The sequence below is a fragment of the Lampetra fluviatilis genome, unplaced genomic scaffold (genome assembly GCF_964198595.1).
Source record: "Lampetra fluviatilis unplaced genomic scaffold, kcLamFluv1.1 SCAFFOLD_323, whole genome shotgun sequence".
Taxonomy (NCBI): Eukaryota; Metazoa; Chordata; class Hyperoartia; order Petromyzontiformes; family Petromyzontidae; genus Lampetra; species Lampetra fluviatilis.
Genome location: NW_027621724.1, coordinates 5845 through 29260, shown reverse-complemented (window position 1 = coordinate 29260; position 23416 = coordinate 5845). Strand labels below are relative to the sequence as shown.

Here is a 23416-nt window from a genome sequence, read left to right as displayed (position 1 = left end):
CTGCATAGGCACGCCCACACCCTCATTAACATAACCACGCCCCCACCAAGTGAAATGAACAGACACGCCTACTCATCTCATTAACATAACCACGCCCACACATCTCATTAACATAACCACGCCCTACAAGTTGCAACTTTGCATAGACATCTTGGTTCTTTCGGTAAAGTCACGTAGAATGGAAATAATAAAACATAATATCAAACATATTATGTTTTATTTGTATTATTTAATGTTTTATATGTTTTATTTTTATTATTTAATAATATGTGTTGTACGAAGTTGTATTTTTATTATTTTATTATTTCCCTTCTACGTGACTTTACCGAAAGAACCAAGAAGATGAATCCCTGCAGTCACGAAAGCTTTAAATTGTAAATTTGCATAGACACTCCCACCAGAGGCACACCTCATGAACATGGCCACGACTCACTAGTGAGAGTGATTAAAACGAGTTTAATTGAACAAAAAAGAAACTTCCCAGCTCAATGATTAGAAACCCCGTTGCATTGTGGGTGACCACCGGGTGTTAATGACAACAGCAAACCGTTAACAAACAACCACCACCAGCAACAACCACCACCACCAGCAACAACCACCACCACCATCTCCACTACCACCACCACCAGCAACAACCACCACCACCAGCAACAACCACCACCACCAGCAACAACCACCACCACCAGCAACAACCACCACCATCTCCACTACCACCACCACCACCACCATCTCCACTACCACCACCACCACCAACAACAACAACCACCATCACCATCTCCACTACCACCACCACCAGCAACAACTACCACCACCATCTCCACTACCACCACCGCCAGCAACAACCACCACCACCATCTCCACTACCACCGCCACCAGCAACAACCACCACCACCATCTCCACTACCACCGCCAGCAACAACAACCACCACCATCTCCACTACCACCGCCACCAGCAACAACCACCACCACCATCTCCACTACCACCACCACCAACAACAACAACCACCACCATCTCCACTACCACCGCCACCAGCAACAACCACCACCACCATCTCCACTACCACCACCGCCAGCAACAACCACCACCACCATCTCCACTACCACCGCCACCAGCAACAACCACCACCACCATCTCCACTACCACCGCCAGCAACAACAACCACCACCATCTCCACTACCACCGCCACCAGCAACAACCACCACCACCATCTCCACTACCACCACCACCAACAACAACCACCACCATCTCCACTACCACCGCCACCAGCAACAACCACCACCACCATCTCCACTACCACCGCCAGCAACAACCACCACCACCATCTCCACTACCACCGCCACCAGCAACAACCACCACCACCATCTCCACTACCACCACCACCAACAACCACCATCACCATCTCCACTACCACCAGCAACAACCACCACCACCATCTCCACCACCACCAGCAACAACAACCACCATCATCATCATCATCACCACCACCATCTCCACTACCACCAGCAACAACCACCACCACCATCATCATCACCACCACCACCACCACCTCCTCCACTGCCACTACCACCACCACCACCATCATCACCACCACAACCTACTCCACCACCACCACCACAATCACAACCACCACCACCATCATCACAACCTCCACTACCACCATCACCACTACCACCACAACCTCCTCCACCACCACCACCACCATCATCACCACCACAACCTCCTCCTCCACCATCACAACCACCACCACCACCACCATCACCACTACCACCATCATCACCGCCACATCCAACAGTGGAGAGACCCTGGCTGCTGCTGATGGTGGTGATGATGGAGAGAGAGAGAGAGAATGATGGTGATGATGGTGATGGTGTGTATGGGGAGTGTATGGGGGGTGTGGTGTGTGTGGTATTGGTGTGGTGTGTGTGTGGTGTGTGTGGTATTGGTGTGGTGTGTGTGGTGTGTGTGGTATTGGTGTGGTGTGTGTGTGGTGTGTGTGGTATTAGTGTGGTGTGTGTGTGGTGTGCAGTGTGCGTGGTCTGTGTGTGTGGCGTGTGTGTGGTGTGTGTGGTGTGCAGTGTGTGTGTTGTGTGTGTTGTGTGTGGTGTGTGTGTAGTGTACGTAGTGTGTGGTGGTTGTGTGTGTGTGGTGTGTGTGTGGTGTGTGTGTGGTGTGTGTGTGGTGTCTGTGTGGTGTCTGTGTGGTGTCTGTGTGGTGTCTCTGTGTCTATGGGGTCTCCGTGTGTCCGTGTGTCTCTATGTGTGTCTGTGTGTCTGTGTGTCTCTATGTGTGTCTGTGTGCCTCTATGTGTGTGTCTCCATGTGTCTGTGTGTGTGGGCCTCTGTGGGTGTGGTGTGTGTCTTTGTCTCTGTGTGTTTGTGTCTCTCTATGGGGGTCTCTCTGTGTGTATATCTCTGTGTGTGTGTCTGTGTGTGTGGGTGTCTCTGTGTGTGTGGGGGTCTCCGTGTGTGTGTGTGTCTCTGTGTGTGTCACTGTGTGTGTGTGTGGGTCTCCGTGTGTGGGGGTCTCCGTGGGGGTCTCTGTGTGTGGGTCTCTGTGTGTGGGTGTCTGTGTGTGTGGGGGTCTATGTGTGTGTCTATGTGTGTGTCTCTGTGTGTGTCTCTGTGTGTGTCTCTGTGTGTGTCTCTGTGTGTGTGTGGTGCTCCTGTGTGTGTGTGTCTCTCTGTGTGTGGGGGTCTATGTGTGTGTGTGGGGGTCTATGTGTGTGTGGGGGTCTATGTGTGTGTGTGGGGTCTATGTGTGTGTGGGGGGGTCTATGTGTGTGTGTGGGGGTCTATGTGTGTGTGTGGGGGTCTATGTGTGTGTGTGGGGGTCTATGTGTGTGTGTGGGGGTCTATGTGTGTGTGTGGGGGTCTATGTGTGTGTGTGGGGGTCTATGTGTGTGTGTGGGGGTCTATGTGTGTGTGTGGGGGTCTATGTGTGTGTGTCTCTGTGTGTGTGTCTCTGTGTGTGTCTCTGTGTCTCTGTGTGTGGGGGTCTCCCTGGGGGGGTAGTCTTCTCTCTCAGGAGGCGAGGGCCCCCATTGGGTCCCAGGCGGGCAGCACGTGCGGCTCCTGAGAGAGCACCTCGAGCACCGCCTCGGGGCACAGCGAGCGGTCCACCACCACCTCGTAGACAAACTCGGAGAACCACGTGTCACACATGGACAGGTAGCCTGGGGGCGGGGGGGGAGAGACAATGAGAAACTTCGTGGGAAGTTGGTGGTGGTGGTGGTGATGATGGAGGATGAGGATGAGGTGGTGGTGGAGGTGGTGGTGATGGTGGTGGTGGTGGAGGTGGTGGTGGAGGTGGTGGTGGTGGTGGAGGTGGTGGTGGAGGTGGAGGTGGTGGTGGTGGAGGTGGTGGTGGTGGTGATGGTGGTGGAGGAGGTGATGGAGGAGGTGGTGGTGATGATGGTGGTGATGGTAGTGGAGGAGGTGGTGGTGGTGATGGCGGTGATGGTGGAGGTGGTGGAGGTGGTGGAGGAGGTGATGGAGGAGGTGGTGGTGATGATGGTGGTGATGGTGGTGGAGAAGGTGGAGGAGGTGGTGGAGGTGGTGATGATGGTGGTGTTGATGGTGGTGATGGTGGTGGTGATGGTGGTGGTGGTGATGGTGGTGATGATGATGCTGCTGCTGATGATGCTGCTGGTACCTTTGCATCCACGATCATCGCCCCACGAGTTCTCCACCCTCCACTTCTCATACTCAGCACCCTCCTTCCCCTCCTGAGACACGCGGGGGAGACACGGGGAGACACGGGGGGGGGAGACACGGGGAGACACGGGGGGGGAGACACGGGAGACACGGGGGGGGAGACACGGGGAGACACGGGGGGGGAGACACGGGGAGACACGGGGAGACACGGGGGGGGAGACACGGGGAGACACGGGGGGGGGGGGGGAGACACGGCGGGGGGGGAGACACGGGGGGGGGGGGGGAGACACGGGGGGGGGGGGGAGACACGGGGAGACACGGGGGGGGAGACACGGGGAGACACGGGGGGGGAGATACGGGGAGACACGGGGGGGGGGGGGGGGGAGAGACACGGCGGGGGGGGAGACACGGGGAGACACGGGGAGACACGGGGGGGGAGACACGGGGAGACACGGGGGGGGAGATACGGGGAGACACGGGGGGGGGGGGGGAGAGACACGGCGGGGGGGGGAGACACGGGGGGGGAGACACGGGGAGACACGGGGGGGAGACACGGGGAGACGGGGGGGGGACACGGGGAGACACGGGGGGGGGGGGAGACACGGCGGGGGAGACACGGGGAGACACGGGGGCGGGGGGGGGGAGACACGGGGGAGGGGGGGAGACGCGGGGGAGACACGGGGGGGGGGGGAGCACGGGGGGGGGGGGGGGAGACACGGGGGGGGGGGGAGACACGGGGAGACAGTCACAGAGAGACGTTAATATCAGCGATGATGGTGATGATGTTGATGGTGGCGGTGATGATGATGGTGGCGGTGATGACGATGGTGGCGGTGATGATGGTGGTGGCAATAATGATGATGGTGGTGGTGATGATGTTGGTGGTGGTGGTGGTGATGGTAGTGGTGATGATGATGATGTTGGTGGTGGTGATGCTGATGCCGGTGATGTTGTTGGTGATGTTGTTGATGGTGATGGTGGTGGTGATGCTGATGCCGGTGATGTTGTTTGTGATGTTGTTGATGGTGATGATGGTGGTGATGGTGATGATGGTGATGATGATGATGATGATGTTGATGCTGATGCTGGTGGTGTTGTTGATGATGTTGTTGATGATGATGGTAGTGGTGATGATGATTGCTGGTGGTGATGTTGTTGATGCCATCACCGTGTCGGAGTAGGCTGTGAGCACCATGGCGTGGGTCATCAGCGAGTCCCCGTAGATCAGCCGCTCCGACTTGGTCATCGACTTCACGGACACTCCAAACACTAACTCGTGGTTATACCTACACACGACGTCACCATCACCATCATCAACATCATCATCACCAACATCACCATCACCATCACCACCATCACCATCATCAACATCATCATCACCATCACCACCATCACCACCATCACCATCAACATCATCATCACCAACATCACCATCACCACCATCACCACCATCATCATCATCATCAACACCACCATCATCATCATCAACATCATCAACACCAACATCACCACCACCACCATCACCACCACCATCACCACCATCACCACCATCACCATCATCACCACCACCACCATCATCACCACCACCATCATCATCATCATCATCACCGCCGCCATCATCATCATCATCATCACCACCATCACCACCATCAACACCATCACCACCACCATCACCACCACCATCACCACCATCACCACCATCACCACCATCATCATCACCACCATCACCACCACCACCATCACCACCACCATCACCACCACCATCATCATCACCATCATCACCACCACCAACACCGCCATCTACACCACCATCACCACCACCATCATCACCATCATCATCATCACCATCATCATCACCATCACCACCATCAACACCATCACGTCTGTACGTGTGTACATGCATGTGTGTGTGTACGCATAGATGTGCGTGTGTGTACGTGTAGATGTGTGTACGTATGGGTGTGTGCGTGCGTGTACACGTGTGTGCGTGCGTACGTGCGTGTGCGTACGTGTGCGTGCATATGTGTGTGTGCGTGCGTACGTGTGTGTACATGCGTGTGTACGTGTGTAGTATGTGTGTGTACGTGTGTGTGCGTGTGTGTACGTGTGTGTGTGTGTGTGCGTGTGTGTGCGTGTGTGTACGTGTGTGTACGTGTGTGTACGTGTGTACGTGTGCGTGTGTACGTGTGTGTGCGTATGTGTGTACATGTGTACGTGTGTGTACGTGTGTGTACGTGTGTGTGTGTGTACGTGTGTGTGTGTGTACGTGTGCGTGTGTGCACACGTGTGTGTGTACGTGTGTGTGTGTACGTGTGTGTACGTGTGTGTACGTGTGTGCGTGTGTACGTGTGTGCGTGTGTGCGTGCGTGTGTGCGTGTGTACGTGCGTACGTGTGTGCGTGTGTCTGTGTGTATGTGTGTACGTGTGTACATGTGTGTGTCAGTGTGTGTGTGTGTGTACGTGTGTGTGTGTACGTGTGTGTGTACGTGTGTGTGTGTGTACGTGTGTGTGTGTGTGTACGTGTGTGTGTCTCACAGGTTCATGTCGTGGATGCCCAGTTTGCCGTGGAAATGTTTCCCGACGTCGCAACCAAACCACACGGCCTGGAGACACGGGGGGTGAGACACGGGGGGAGAGACACGGGGGGGAGACACGGGGGGGGGGGAGACACGGGGGGGAGACACGGGGGGGGGGAGACACGGGGGGGAGACACGGGGGGGGGGGGGGGGGGGACACGGGGGGAAGGGAGACGCGGGGGGGAGAGACACGGGGGGAGAGACACGGGGGGTGGAGACACGGGAGGGGAGACACGGGGTGGAGACACGGGAGGGGGGGAGACACGGGAGGGGGGGAGACACGGGGGGAGAGACACGGGGGTGGAGACACGGGAGGGGGAGACACGGGGTGGAGACAAGGGAGGGGGGAGACACGGGGGGGAGACACGGGAAGAGAGAGTATTTATGGATTCAGCGATGTGAATCAGGAGTTGGCTACTTCCTCCAATACTCACCCCCCCCACTACCCTCCGACCAACTCCCCCCACCCCCCCCACCACTCCCCCCACCCCCCCCCCCACCACTCCCCCACCACCCACCTCTCCCTGGCGGATGGAGGCTGCAGCCAGGCTCTCGAACAGCTCTGCGGGCTGGTTGACGTAGACCGTCACTCCCCACCACTCCTCCCCACCAACCCCCCCCCACCACTCCCCCCACTACCCCCCCACCACCCCCCCACCACCCCCCCACCACCCCCCCACCACCCCCCCACCACCCCCCCACCACCCCCCCACCACCCCCCCACCACCCCCCCACCACCCCCCCCCCCACTACCCACCTCTCCACTGCGGATGGAGGCTGCAGCCAGGCTCTTGAGCATCTCTGCGGGCTGGTTCACGTAGACCACCACCACTCCCACCACCCCCCCCACCACCACCACCCCCCACTACCCCCCCACTACCCCCTCACCACCCCCTCACCACCCCCTCACCACCCCCTCACCACCCCCTCACCACCCCCCCACCACCCACCTCTCCACTGCGGATGGAGGCTGCCGCCAGGCTCTTGAGCAGCTGAGCGGGCTGGTTCACGTAGACTGTCACTCCCCACCACTCCCCCCCCACCACCCCCCCACTACCCCCCCACCACCCACCTCTCCGCTGCGGATGGAGGCTGCCGCCAGGCTCTTGAGCAGCTGAGCGGGCTGGTTGACGTAGACTGTGCGCTGTCCACCCACCACGTTGCCCAGGAACTCGACGGTGTAGAGGCGGCCAAACTGGTGGTGGGGACGCGGGTCGTTCACCAGGCAAACCTGGGGGGGAGGGGGGGGGACACGGAGACGATGGGGTCGGTGGTGGACGTGGTGGTGGTGTTGGTGGTGGTGGTGGTGTTGTGGGGGTGGTGTTGGTGTTGGTGGTGTTGGTGGTGTTGGTGGTGTTGGTGGTGTTGGTGGTGTTGGTGGTGGTGGTGTTGGTGGTGTTGGTGGTGTTGGTGGTGGTGGTGGTGTTGGTGGTGTTGGTAGTGGTGTTGGTGGTGGTGTTGGTGGTGGTGGTGGTGTTGTTGTGGTGGTGGTGTTGTTGTGTGGTGGTGGTGGTGGTGGTGTTGGTGGTGTTGGTGGTGTTGGTGGTGTTGGTGGTGTTGTTGTGGTGGTGTCTACCTTGGTGGCCACGTCGTAGAGGGGCTTCACGTGCTGCTGGTAGAAGTGGAGCGGGGTGAGGGGCCCCAGGCTGTGGAAGGCCTTCTCCTTGTCCTTGTAGTCCCACGTGAACGACGACGGGGGGCAGCCCAGGCAGATGCTCACCACTCGGTACACCTACACACACACACATAGACACACGCAGACACACATAGACACACACACATAGACACACACACGCACATATAGACACACACAGACACATAAACACACACACATAGACACACATAGACACACACACACAGACACACACAGACATAGCGACATAGACACACGCACATAGACACACACACACATAGACACACACGCACACAGACACACACACACAGACACACACACAGACACACACACACACGCACATAGACACACACGCAGACGCACATAGACACACACACATAGACACACACACACACATAGACACACACAGACACACACACACGCACATAGACACACACACATAGACACACATAGACACACACAGTCACGCACGCAGACAACACTCGCCATTCGCCACTAAGTGGCGGTGACGTCACCACGACGCTTGTGCCAGGCCAAGTGCACCTTGAGGCCACGTGAAGTGTCAAACGCCCGCTGGCAGGAGGTCACACAGACACACACACACACATAGACACACACAGACACACGCACAGACACACACACATGGACACACACAAACACACGCACAGACACACACACAGACACACACACACAGACACACACACATGGACACACACAAACACACGCACAGACACACACACAGACACACACACAGACACACGCACAGACACACGCACAGACACACACAGACACACACAGACACACACACACATCCACCCACCCCAACACCCCACCCACTACCCAACACCCACCCACTACCCAGCACCCACCTCCTCCACCATGATATCGATCTCCTGATCAATCTCCTCCGTTCCCGAGCCCTTGTCCACCATCTTCCTCAGCCGCAGGCAGTACTCGCGCATCTACGCACGCGCACAAATACAAAGGTGCCACCCCACCCCGTGTAGCCTCAACAGACCGTCGGGGCAAGTGCCGTTAGGAGTGAGTAGTAGCAGCAGCAGCGACACGCACACACGCGCAGAGACGTACACGCGCGCAGACACGCACACACAGACACGCAGACAGACACACACAGACACACACAAAAAGACACACACTGACACGCACACACATACACACACACGTACCCGGCCGGGTACGGGTAGGGTAAAGGTACGGCCGGGTACCCGATTGCGACCTCTGGGATGAAGCCACGTTGCAGGCGCGGGTGGGTTGATTCTAGGAACTTGAATTGTGAGAAGAGACAAGACGTTGGGAAATGAGTGACAATCACGGTGACTCACCAGTGACTCACGGCCTACCCGTACCCGGGTACCCGATACCCGGGTACCCGATACCCGGGTACCCGATACCCGGGTATCGGGTAGGGTACGGGTATCGGGTACCCGGTTGCGACCTCTGCTGCCTGAGGCGTAGCAGCAGACGGAGCCTGGCCACCGCTCACCTTGTGGTTGAGGATTTCGTTCATTCTCCGCGATGCCTCTGAGGTGTGGCATTCTGGGTAATTCTTCTTGGGCATCACTCCGTACTTCTCTGTGTGGGGGTGGGGTGAGGGGGGGTGAGGGGGTGGGTGGGGGGGAGGGAGGGGGTGAGGGAGGGGGTGGTTGGGTGGGTGAGTGGGTGGGTGTGTGAGTGGGTGGGTGGGGGTGTGTGTACGTTAATGAGGATTCACACTCGCTCACCAACTCTCCTACCCACCCGTCCACCCAATCAATTAACTCGTTCACTCACCCACCCACCCACCCACTCACCCCTCAACCACTCACTCACCCACCCACTCACTCACCCCTCAACCACCCACTCAACCACCCACTCACTCACCCACTCACCCACCCACCTCACCCACTCACTCACCCACCCACCTACTCACCAACCCACCCACCCTCACCCACTCACCACCAACCCACCCACCCTCACCCACTCACTCACCAACCCACCCACCCACCCACTCACCCACCCACTCACTCACTCACCCACCCACTCACTCACTCACCCACCCACTCACTCACCCACCCACCCACCCACTCACCCACTCACCCACCCACTCACCCACTCACCCACCCACCCACCCACCCACTCACCCATCCACCCACCCACTCACCCATCCACCCACCCACTCACCCATCCACCCACCCACTCACCCATCCACCCACCCACTCACCCACCCACCCACCCACTCACCCACCCACCCACTCACCCACTGATGAGGTTGACCAGCATGTGCCACTCACTCACCCACCCACTCACCCACTCACCCACCCACCGATCAGGTTGACCAGCATGTGCCACTCACTCACCCACCCACCCACTCACCCACCAATGAGGTTGACCAGCATGTGCCACTCACTCACCCACCCACCCACCCACCCACTCACTCACTCACCCACCCACCCACCCACTCACCCACCCACTCACCCACCCACCCACCCACCCACCCACTCACCCACCCACCCACTCACCCACCCACCGATGAGGTTGACCAGCATGTGCCACTCACTCACCAACTCACTCACCCACCCACCCACTCACCCACCCACCCACCCACTCACTCACCCACCCACCCACCCACCCACCCACCCACTCACTCACCCACCCACTCACTCACCCACCCAACGATGAGGTTGACCAGCATGTGCCACTCACTCACTCACCCACCCACCCACTCACCCACCCACTCACTCACCCACCCACCGATGAGGTTGACCAGCATATGCCACTCACTCACCCACTCACTCACCCACCCACCCACCCACTCACTCACCCACCCACCCACCCACTCACTCACTCACTCACCCACCCACCCACTCACTCACCCACCCACCCACCCACTCACCCACCCACCCACCCACTCACTCACCCACCCACCCACTCACTCACCCACCCACTCACCCACTCACCCACCCACCCACTCACCCACTCACCCACTCACCCACTCACCCACCCACTCACCCACCCACCCACCCACCCACTCACCCACCCACTCACCCACCCACTCACCCACTCACCCACTCACCCACCCACCCACTCACCCACCCACCCACTCACCAACCCACCCACCCACCCACCGATGAGGTTGACCAGCATGTGCCACTCACCCACTCACCCACCCACCCACTCACCCACCCACCCACCCACCCACCCACTCACCCACCCACCCACCCACTCACCCACCCACCCACTCACCCACCCACTCACTCACCCACCCACCCACCCACCGATGAGGTTGACCAGCATGTGCCACTCACCCACTCACCCACCCACCCACTCACCCACCCACCCACTCACCCACCCACCCACTCACCCACCCACCCACCCACCCACTCACCCACCCACCCACCCACTCACCCACCCACCCACTCACCCACCCACTCACTCACCCACCCACCCACCCACCGATGAGGTTGACCAGCATGTGCCACTGCCCGCCGTCGTTGCACGGGTTGGAGAGCAGGAACTGCACGAGGCGCCCGTCGGCCGCCTCGCCGCGCTGCGCCGTCTCCACAAGCGCCCGCAGCAGGTAGTGGCAGCGCTCCACCTGCAGCAGCAGCAGTAGCAGTAGGATCAGTAGCAGCAGCAGCAGTAGTAGCAGCAGTAGCAGTAGGATCAGTAGCAGCAGCAGCAGTAGTAGCAGCAGTAGCAGTAGGATCAGTAGTAGCAGCAGCAGTAGCAGCAGCAGTAGTAGGATCAGTAGCAGCAGCAGCAGCAGTAGTAGCAGCAGCAGTAGTAGGATCAGTAGCAGCAGCAGCAGCAGCAGTAGTAGCAGCAGTAGCAGCAGCAGCAGCAGCAGCAGTAGCAGCAGTAGTAGCAGCAGCAGCAGCAGCAGTAGCAGCAGTAGCAGCAGCAGCACCAGCAGCAGTAGTAGTAGTAGCAGCAGCAGCAGTAGTAGCAGCAGCAGCACCAGCAGCAGCAGTAGCAGCAGCAGTAGCAGCAGTAGCAGCAGCAGCACCAGCAGCAGTAGTAGTAGTAGCAGCAGCAGCAGTAGTAGGACCAGCAGCAGCAGTAGGATCAGTAATAGTAGGATCAGTGTCAGTAGGATCAGTGATAGTAGGATCAGTAGGATCAACAACAGTAGGATCAGTAATAGTAGGATCAGTGATAGTAGGATCAGTAGGATCAGTAATAGTAGGTTCAGTAACAGTAGGATCAACAACAGTAGTATCAGTAGGATCAACAACAGTAGTATCAGTAACAGTAGGATCAGTAACAGTAGGATCAGTATCAGTAGTATCAGTAGGATCAGTAACAGTAGGATCAGCAACAGCAGTAGGATCAGTATCAGTAGGATCAGTAATAGTAGGACCAGCAACAGTAAGATCAGTAGTAGGCTCAACAGTAGGATCAATAGAATCAGTAGTAGGATCAGTAGGATCAGCAGAAGGATATCAACAACAGTAGGATCAGTAGGATCAGTAGGAGATCAACATCAGTAGGATTAGCAGCCTACCAGCCATCGCTAGCTAACAGCACTTGCCCCTACAGCCCTGCTAGAGGCTACCTGGGGGAGGTTTGTCTGTGTGTGTGTCTGTGTGTGTGTCTGTGTGTGTGTCTGTGTGTGTCTGTGTGTGTATCTGTGTCTGCGTGTGTCTGTGTGTGTGTATATGTGTCTGCGTGTGTCTGTGTGTCTGTGTGTGTGTCTGTGTGTGTATCTGTGTCTGCGTGTGTGTGTATCTGTCTGTGTGTGTGTCTGTGTGTGTCTGTCTGTGTGTGTCTGTGTGTGTATCTGTGTGTGTGTGTCTGTGTGTCTGCGTATGTCTGTGTGTGTCTGTGTGTGTGTCTGTGTGTGTGTGTCTGTGTGTGTGTGTGTATCTGTGTCTGCGTGTGTCTGTGTGTGTATCTGTGTGTGTGTGTCTGTGTGTCTGTGTGTGTGTGTCTGTGTGTGTGTGTCTGTGTGTGTCTGTGTGTGTGTCTGTCTGCGTGTCTGTGTGTGTCTGTCTGCGTGTCTGTGTGTGTCTGTGCCCCTCTGTGTGTGTCTGTGTGTGTGTGTCTGTGTGTGTGTGTCTGTGTGTGTGTGTCTGTGTGTGTGTGTCTGTGTGTGTGTGTCTGTGTGTGTGTGCGGAATGACCTTGTCCCAGAAGAAGAGATACGTCTGACTGAACTCAAAATCCTCGATGTTGAACTTCTTGATGAAGGGAAGCCGCATCACGTTGAGGCACGCAAAGATCCAGCACCTCCCTGTGGTGGGGGGCACGGTGGGGGGCACGGTGGGGGGCACGGTTGGGGGCACGGTGGGGGGCACGGTGGGGGGCACGGTGGGGGGCACGGTGGGGGGGGGGGGTAGAGATGTTGAAGGCACATGGGGAGACACGCAGGGAGAGACGTGGGAGGGGTAGCCACACACATACACACACACACCTACACACACACACACACACCAACACACACACCTACACACACACCTGCACACACACACACCTGCACACACACACACACCTGCACACACACACACCTGCACACACACCTACACACACACACCTGCACACACACACCTGCACACACACACCTGCACACACACACCTGCACACACACACCTGCACACACACACCTGCACACACACACCTGCACACACACACCTACACATGCACCCAGCCACAAACACCTACACACACACACCTGCACACACACACACACACCTGCACGCACACCTGCACACACACACAGACACACCTACACACACACACCTGCACACACACACACCTACACACACACATGCACCCAGTCACAAACACCTACACAACAACCGCCATTAGCCACTAAGTGGCGGTGATGTAACCACGACGCTTGTGCCAGGCCAGGCACACACACAGACACACCCAGCCACACACACTCACCCAGCTATACAACAACAACCGCCATTCGCCACTAAGTGGCGGTGACATTACCACGACGCTTGTGCCAGGCCATGTGCACCTTGAGGCTATCACGTTAAGTGTCGAACGCCCGCTGGCAGGAGGTCACGGGGTAGACCCAGCAGGTGCCACGGGTCGACTGACTGAGATGACCGAGATGACTGGCTGATGCACCACCTGTGCCCCCTACTGTGCCAACTTGCTGTGCTTTAGCCACCCGGCGCTCCGCTCGTTGTTGTGAGCGTCGCTCCTCCGCCCTCCGTTGTTGTTGGAGGGCGACTGCCTCCAACTGCCCAGTAGCGTCCTTCACGAGCCTCCTCCACAGAGGCCGGTCTTGACACCGCTGGTACCAGTCATCGGCAAGTCCACTCAGCTCCACATCCTCCTGTACCACATCACTCCATCTCTTCTCTAGCCCGTGCCGCGCCCGTTTAGCCCCCTCGATCCGGCCGAACAAAAGCTGTTTAGGCATGCGGTGGCTGGGCATGCGGGCTACATGACCCAGCCAACGCAGCCTTGCCTGCCGGAGGAGCTCACCAATGGGACTTTGCCCAGATCTTTCAAGGATTTGTGAGCTCCTCACAAATCCTTGAATGGATGGATCGTAGGCAGGCCAGCCTAAATGTTTCCAACCGGCGAAGATGCTCCACTAGGGGGGTCCACGTTTCGCAAGCGTAGAGAAGGGAGGGAATGACCGTGGCCGAGAAGACCTGAAGCTTCGTGCGGAGCGACAGACCAGGTAGCTTCCACACAGCGTTACGCAACCGATGAAAAGATATTGCCGCTCGACTGATTCGGAGTGAGACCTCTGCTGTTAAACTGGAGCCGGTCATAAGCACACTGCCAGAGGTGGTGGTGGTGGGGGTGGTGGTGGGGGTGGTGGGGGTGGTGGTGGTGGTGGGGGTGGTGGTGGTGGTGGGGGTGGTGGTGGTGGGGGTGGTGGGGGTGGTGGTGGTGATGGTGGTGGTGGTGGTGGGGGTGGTGGGGGTGGTGGTGGGGGTGGTGGTGGTGGGGGGCGCTCACCGGAGTTCTTCTGGTTGCTGGTGGGCTTGCCTTCGGCGGGGATGCAGTGGGCGAACACGTGGGAGGCTGAGCGCAGCACCGATGCCTCCGCACAGACCTGGCGGGTGGGCAGGTGGGTGGGTGGGTGCGGTGAGACCCACAGAGACCCACACTCAGAGAGACCCACAAAGACACCCACAGAGACCCACAGAGACACCCACAGAGACCCAGAGACACCCACAGAGACCCACAGAGACCCCGAGACACCCACAGAGACCCACAGAGACACCCACAGAGACCCACAGAGACCCAGAGACACCCACAGAGACACCCACAGAGACACCCACAAAGACCCACAGAGACCCACAGAGACCCAGAGACACCCACAGAGACACCCAGAGACACACACAGAGGCACACACAGAGGCCCACAGAGACCCATACTAATATAGACCCACAGAGACCCAGACTCAGAGACCCACATAGACCCATACACATAGAGACACAGAGACTCACAGAGGCCCATACTCATAGAGACCCACAGAGACCCACAGAGACCCACAGAGGCCCACAGAGACCCACAGAGACACCCACAGAGACTCACAGACACCCACAGAGACCCACAGAGACACCCACAGAGACCCACAGAGACACCCACAGAGACTCACAAAGACTCACAGAGACACCCACAGAGACCCACAGAGACACCCACAGAGACACCCACAGAGACTCACAGAGACACCCACAGAGACACCCACAGAGACCCACAGAGACACCCACAGAGACTCACAGAGACACCCACAGAGACCCACAGAGACACCCACAGAGACACCCACAGAGACTCACAGAGACTCACAGAGACACCCACAGAGACCCACAGAGACACCCACAGAGACTCAGAGAGACACCCACAGAGACACCCACAGAGACCCACAGAGACCCACAGAGACACCCACAGAGACTCACAGAGACACCCACAGAGACCCACAGAGACACCCACAGAGACACCCACAGAGACACCCACAGAGACACCCACAGAGACCCACAGAGACACCCACAGAGACACCCACAGAGACTCACAGAGACTCACAGAGACACCCACAGAGACCCACAGAGACACCCACAGAGACTCAGAGACTCACAGAGACACCCACAGAGACACCCACAGAGACACCCACAGAGGCTGCTGAAGATGACGATGCTGCTGATGATGACGATGAAGATGCTGATGATGATGCTGCTGATAATGATGCTGCTGCTGATGATGATGCTGATGCTGCTGATGATGCTGCTGATGATGACGATGCTGCTGATGACGATAAAGCCGCGGATAATGATGATGCTGCTGCTGCTGATGATGATGTTGATGCTGCTGTTGTTGATGATGACGATGTTTGCTGCTGGTGACGATGATGCTGCTGCTGCTGATAATTATTCTGATGTTTGCTGCTGCTGCTGATGATGCCGATGATGACGATGTTTGCTGCTGCTGATGATGATGATGACGATGTTTGCTGCTGCTGATGATGATGACGATGTTTGCTGCTGCTGATGCTGCTGCTGCTGATGCTGATGCTGCTGATGCTGCTGCTGATGATGTTGATGATGACGATGTTTGCTGCTGGTGATGATGCTGCTGCTGCTGATGATGTTGATGATGACGATGTTTGCTGCTGATGATGATGTTGCCGATGATGATGATGCTGCTGCTGATGATGATGTTGATGATGACGATGTTTGCTGCTGCTGCTGCTGATGCCGATGATGATGATGCTGCTGCTGATGATGATGCCGACGATGATGATGCTGTGGGCACCTCTAGCGGGTCGTGAGCGCTGACAAAGTTTCGCGCCAGGCGGTAGCGAGGGTCCTCCTGGATGCCCTTCTCGTAACGCTCAACCTGCTCACGCGTCAACGCTGACGCACCCACGCAGAGACACGCACACGCAGAGACACGCAGAGACACGCAGAGACACGCAGAGACACACGCAGAGACACGTACACGCAGAGACACTCAGACACACGCAGAGACACGCACACGCAGAGACACGCACACGCAGAGACACGCAGACACACACACACACAGAGACACACGCAAACACACACACAGGCAGAGACACGCACAGAGACACACGCAGACACAGAGACACACACACGCAGAGACACACACGCAGAGACACGCACGCAGACACACACACACGCAGAGACACGCACAGGCAGAGACACGCACAGGCAGACACAGACAGACACGCAGACACACGCACGCAGACACACACAGACACACGCAGAGACACGCACACGCAGAGACACGCACACGCAGAGACACGCACACGCAGAGACACACACGCAGAGACACGCGCAGAGACATGCACGCAGACACACACGCAGAGACACGCACGCAGAGACACACGTAGACACACACACAGAGACACACGCACGCAGAGACACACGTAGACACACACACAGAGACACACGCAGAGACACGCACAGACGCAGACACACACAGAGACACAGAGACACACACGCAGAGACACACACAGAGACACACACAAAGACACACAGAGACACACAGAGACAGACACAGACTGTTATTGTTAATATTATATGACGGCTTAATACTGTACTCCGCCTCGGTCACAGTGAGGTCGGGATCGAACCCACGACCTCCCGTAGACCAGGCGAGGTAGTCAACATCTCCCTGTAGACCAGGCGAGGCAGTCAACATCTCCCCGTAGACCAGGCGAGGTAGTCAACATCTCCCCGTAGACCAGGAGAGGTAGTCAACATCTCCTTTGTAGACCAGGCGAGGCAGTCAACATCTCCTCGTAGACCAGGCGAGGTAGTCAACATCTCCCCGTAGACCAGGCGAGGTAGTCAACATCTCCTTTGTAGACCAGGCGAGGTAGTCAACATCTCCTCGTAGACCAGGCGAGGTAGTCAACATCTCCCCGTAGACCAGGCGAGGTAGTCAACATCTCCTTTGTAGACCAGGCGAGGTAGTCAACATCTCCTCGTAGACCAGGCGAGGTAGTCAACATCTCCCCATAGACCAGGCGAGGCAGTCAACATCTCCTCGTAGACCAGGCGAGGTAGTCAACATCTCCCCGTAGACCAGGAGAGGTAGTGAACATCTCCTCATAGACCAGGCGAGGTAGTCAACATCTCCTTTGTAGACCAGGCGAGGTAGTCAACATCTCCTCGTAGACCAGGCGAGGTAGTCAACATCTCCTTTGTAGACCAGGCGAGGTAGTCAACATCTCCCCGTAGACCAGGCGAGGTAGTCAACATCTCCCCGTAGACCAGGCGAGGTAGTCAACATCTCCCCATAGACCAGGCGAGGCAGTCAACATCTCCTTTGTAGACCAGGCGAGGTAGTCAACATCTCCCCGTAGACCAGGCGAGGTAGTCAACATCTCCCCGTAGACCAGGAGAGGTAGTCAACATCTCCCCGTAGACCAGGCGAGGTAGTCAACATCTCCCCGTAGACCAGGAGAGGTAGTCAACATCTCCTCGTAGACCAGGCGAGGTAGTCAACATCTCCTCGTAGACCAGGCGAGGTAGTCAACATCTCCCCATAGACCAGGCGAGGCAGTCAACATCTCCTTTGTAGACCAGGCGAGGTAGTCAACATCTTCTCGTATACCAGGCGAGGTAGTCAACATCTCCCTTGCCACCGTCACTTCAGGGTCGGGATCGAACCCACGACCTCCCGTAGACCAGGCGAGGCAGTCAACATCTCCCCGTAGACCAGGCGAGGCAGTCAACATCTCCCGTAGACCAGGCGAGGCAGTCAACATCTCCCGTAGACCAGGCGAGGTAGTCAACATCTCCCCCGTAGACCAGGCGAGGTAGTCAACATCTCCCCGTAGACCAGGCGAGGTAGTCAATATCTCCCTTGCCACCGTGACTTCAGGGTCGGAATCGAACCCACGATCTCCCGTAGACCAGGCGAGGTCGTCAACATCTCCCCGTAGACCAGGCGAGGTAGTCAACATCTCTCCCTTGCCACGGTGTCACAATTTTCGCGGGGCCTGGGAGGCGCTGTGGCCAGGATAATAGCGGCGGCGATTATCCGAGTGCTGGGCGTGGGGCTACAGACGCGGTCCAAACACAAAGGTCCCCCAGGTAGCCCTTAACAGACTGTTGGGGCAAGTGCTGTTAGCGAGTAGCAGCGCCTATGAAGGCTACCGGCACTGTGGCACACACAGAGGGGGTGGGTGGCCAGACCCATAGAGACACAGAGACACAGATTAATAGAGATGCATAAAGACCCATGAAGACACACAGAGACGCACAGAGACACAGATTGATAGAGATGCATAGAGACCCATGAAGACACACAGAGACACAGAGACACAGATTAATAGAGATGCATAGAGACTCATGAAGACACACAGAGACCCATAGAGACACAGATTAATAGAGAAGTTTCGTTTTGGTATGGGTCTAGATGAGTGTGGGTCTCTGTGGGTCTCTAAGAGTGTGTGTCTCTGTGGGTCTCTGTGGGTCTCTGTGAGTGTGTCTCTGTGGGTCTCTGTGGGTCTCCGTGAGTGTGGGTCTCTGTGGGTCTCCGTGAGTGTGGGTCTCTGTGAGAGTGGGTCTCTGTGGGTGTGGGTCTCTGTGAGTGTGGGTCTCTGTGGGTCTCTGTGAGTCTCTGTGAGTCTCTGTGGGTCTCTGTGAGTGTGGGTCTCTGTGGGTCTCTGTGGGTCTCCGTGAGTGTGGGTCTCTGTGAGTGTGGGTCTCTGTGAGTGTGGGTCTCTGTGAGTGTGGGTCTCTGTGAGTGTGGGTCTCTGTGAGTGTGGGTCTCTGTGGGTCTCTGTGAGTGTGGGTCTCTGTGGGTCTCTGTGAGTATGGGTCTCTGTGAGTGTGGGTCTCTATGAGTGTGGGTCTCTGTGGGTGTCTATGAGTGTGGGTCTCTGTGAGTGCGGGTCTCTATGAGTGTGGGTCTCTGTGGGTCTCTGTGAGAATGGGTCTCTGTGAGTATGGGTCTCTGTGGGTGTGGGTCTCTGTGGGTGTGGGTCTCTGTGGTGTGGATCTCTGTGGGTCTGTGTGAGTGTGGGTCTCTATGAGTGTGGGTCTCTATGAGTGTGGGTCTCTGTGGCTCTCTGTGAGAATGGGTCTCTGTGAGTATGGGTCTCTGTGGGTCTCTGTGAGTGTGGGTCTCTGTGGGTCTCTGTGAGTGTGGGTCTCGGTGGGTCTCTGTGAATGTGGGTCTCTGTGAGTGCGGGTCTCTGTGAGTGCGGGTCTCTGTGAATGTGGGTCTCTATGAGTGTGGGTCTCTGTGGGTCTCTGTGAGTGTGGGTCTCTGTGGGTCTCTGTGAGTGTGGGTCTCTGTGGGTCTCTATGAGTGTGGGTCTCTGTGGGTCTCTGCGAATGTGGGTCTCTGTGGGTCTCTGTGAGTGTGGGTCTCTGTGAGTGTGGGTCTCTGTGAGTGTGGGTCTCTGTGAGTGTGGGTCTCTATGGGTCTCTGTGGGTCTGGGTCTCTGTGGGTCTGTGAGTCTCTGTGAGTGTGGGTCTCTGTGAGTGTGGGTCTCTGTGGGTCTCTGTGAGTGTGGGTCTCTGTGGGTCTCTGTGAGTCTCTGTGAGTCTCTGTGAGTGTGGGTCTCTATGGGTCTCTGTGAGTGTGGGTCTCTGTGAGTGTGGGTCTCTGTGAGTGTGGGTCTCTGTGAGTGTGGGTCTCTGTGTGTGTGGGTCTCTGTGGGTCTCTGTGAGTGTGGGTCTCTGTGGGTCTCTGTGAGTGTGGGTCTCTGGATCTCTATGCATCTCTAGGAATCTGTGTCTCTGGGTGTCTCTATGCGTTTAGACAATTTGGCTGCCGCTATAAATCCGCACACAGTGATGGTGATATCAACCACTTGGTGTGAGCTGCTATCGCGACGTGCGCTAGGCCAGCTCGCTTGTCTGAACAAAGAGCAGCTTCCTCAACTGGTTCAAAAGAGTTCAACAGAAACACGCCTTGCAGTTTCAGTTCGTACGGCATGGAAACGTATTGGGGTGACTCAGCTGCGTGAAGAGGAAGTTGCCAGTCAAGTGACGAGATGAACGGGCGAAGAAAATTATTCATTCTTGGAATGAGCCCCCCCCCCCACACACAAACAGCGAACACACAGGGGGCTACAGCTCCTTACTATTAACATTCCTTCCCTCTATTCCTGCTAACCCTACTCCCTCCCTTTGATGCTGCTAATCCTGCATAATGCACGGGCATAATATGACTTTGAACCCCCCCCCACCACCTCCTACGCATTCCACAAGTAGTGACTAATCCCATATCTGCATTTCCCATAAATATGCTAAATTCCTCTTGATATGCAAATTCCTTTGTCAAGGCGCTCTTCCCCCTCCAACCCAGCAGCTTAAATATACGCTGCCAAGCTTGGTGGTGTTTCATTCAGACGCTGTCTTTCCGACAGACCTGTTCTTCACCTGAGGACGGCTGCTTGCGTTGTGGCCGAAACGTCGTGAGAATTATTTTATTGTGTTTTATTTTATTATTTTATTATTTCCCTTCTACGTGGTGACTTTACCGAAAGAACCAAGAAGATCATCATCACCATCACTACCACCGCCACTACCACCATCACTACCACCATCACTACCACCACCACTCCCACCACCATCACTACCACCACCACTACCACAATCACTACCACTACCACCATCACCACCACTATCACCATCACTACCACCACCACTACCACAATCACTACCACCACCACTACCACCATCACTACCACCACCACTACCACAATCACTACCACCACCACTACCACCACCACTACCACAATCACCACCACTACCACAATCACTACCACCATCACTACCATCACCACCACTATCACCATCACTACCACCACCACTACCACAATCACTACCACCACCACCATCACTACCACTACCACAATCACTACCACCACCACTACCACCATCACTACCACCACCACTACCACAATCACTACCACCACCACTACCACAATCACTACCACCATCACTACCACCACCACCACTACCACAATCACTACCACCATCACTACCACCATCACTACCACCACCACTACCACAATCACTACCACCACCACCATCACTACCACTACCACAATCACTACCACCACCACTACCACCATCACTACCACCACCACTACCACAATCACTACCACCATCACTACCACCACCACTACCACAATCACTACCACCACCACTACCACCACCACTACCACCGCCTCGACACAGAGGCGTGGTTTCTCTGTGTGCCTATGTACGTCTCTCTCTCTCTATGTATCTCTGTGATATCTGTCTCTACTTAAATGTCTGTCTATATGTCTCTCGTTCTGTGTTTGATCTCTCTCTCAAATTTAGCATTCTCAGGAAGAACGTAATCAACCGGGTAGGGTGTTGACTGTTATGTTATCCGACTCTCTCTGTTGTATTACATTACATTTCTAAGTATACTAGATTTGTGTTTCTATTTCATTTATACCTGATGATGATTGCTTGTGTTGGAATCGAAACGTCGTATGCTAGTATTTAATTTATTATTTTCTCTTGATACGTGACTTTACCGAAATAACCAAAGAGTAACGCCACATTGATCTCCATCCAGCAGTGGATGGACCACGGTGGTGATGATTACATTAAGACAGAGAGGAGTACGTGGATTAGAGATCACACACAGGGTAGAGAAACCACCACCACCATCACTACCACCACTACCACCATCACAACCACCACCATCACTACCATCACTACCACCATCACTACCACCACTACCACCATCACTACCACCACTACCACCACCACCACTACCACCACCACCACCACCACTACCACAATGACTACCACCACCACCACTACCACCGCCACATTTATCTCCATCCAGCAGTGGACAGACCACGGTGATGACACATCGACAGAGATGGATACGTGGCTGAAAGACCACCACCACCAACCAACCAAATCTATCTCCATTCAGCAGTGGACAGACCACGACGCTCGCGTTAGCAACCATCCCCGTCGCACCCTCGACAAACAAAACAAAGATAAACAAAACAAAGATTAACAAACAACTTCCTGAAAGAAAAAAAAACTCCGAAGGAGCCCGGGTGCGGCGGGGGCTGCCGCACCCGGGCGAGGTCGCCTCGAGGCCGGCGGGGAATCCAGGCGAGGCCGTGGTCCGACCAGGCCACATCCGCGCGGACTTTTTGATGAAAACTTTAAATTCAAAATATAACCGACAGACTTACACTTGGCCATGGCGACGTCTGTGCGTAATATGAACGTCGCGTGTTGCTGTTGCTGCTTTTTGTTGTTTAAAACTTAAACGAAACAAACAAAAACCCCGAGTTCACCGGCTTCGCGTGAGGAGAATTCCCACCAGAGGCTGGTGCGAGACGTCTACGGGTCGCGATGAGGCGGCCGTTGGCAATTATGAAACGCGAAATTGGCAGCCAACCGCCGCCACCAATCAGCGCGCAGCACACGCGAAATAGCCCCACCCACACACGCTAGACCACGCCCATACACGCTAGACCACGCCCACACACGCTAGACCACGCCCACACACGCTAGACCACGCCCACACAGACAACAACCGCCATTCGCCACTAAGTGGCTTGTGCCAGGCCATGTGCACTTTGAGGCCGCGTGAAA

At 56.3% G+C, this 23416-nt stretch overlaps 1 protein-coding gene across 2 annotated transcripts; it reads right to left on the bottom strand.

Annotated features, from left to right (window-relative positions):
* Positions 1-440: 440 nt before the first annotated feature.
* Positions 441-23183, bottom strand: BLMH (bleomycin hydrolase). 2 transcript variants are annotated; one of them, XR_013641740.1, is made up of 14 exons: positions 23011-23183; positions 16587-16687; positions 14793-14889; positions 12986-13095; positions 11317-11458; positions 9368-9456; positions 8733-8825; positions 7807-7962; positions 7303-7461; positions 6190-6257; positions 4823-4940; positions 3653-3725; positions 1761-3173; positions 441-1724 (listed from the first exon to the last, which is right to left on the bottom strand). XR_013641740.1 is itself a non-coding variant. In XM_078885790.1 (13 exons), the coding sequence occupies exons 1-13, from the start codon at positions 23018-23020 to the stop codon at positions 3022-3024; spliced, it is 1368 nt and encodes a 455-aa protein (XP_078741916.1). In that variant the 5' UTR covers positions 23021-23183; the 3' UTR covers positions 441-3021. The 2 variants fall into 2 exon arrangements, 1 of the variants encoding a protein (XP_078741916.1); XM_078885790.1 differs by having other exon boundaries at positions 441-3173.
* Between the last annotated feature and the right edge of the window lie 233 nt (positions 23184-23416).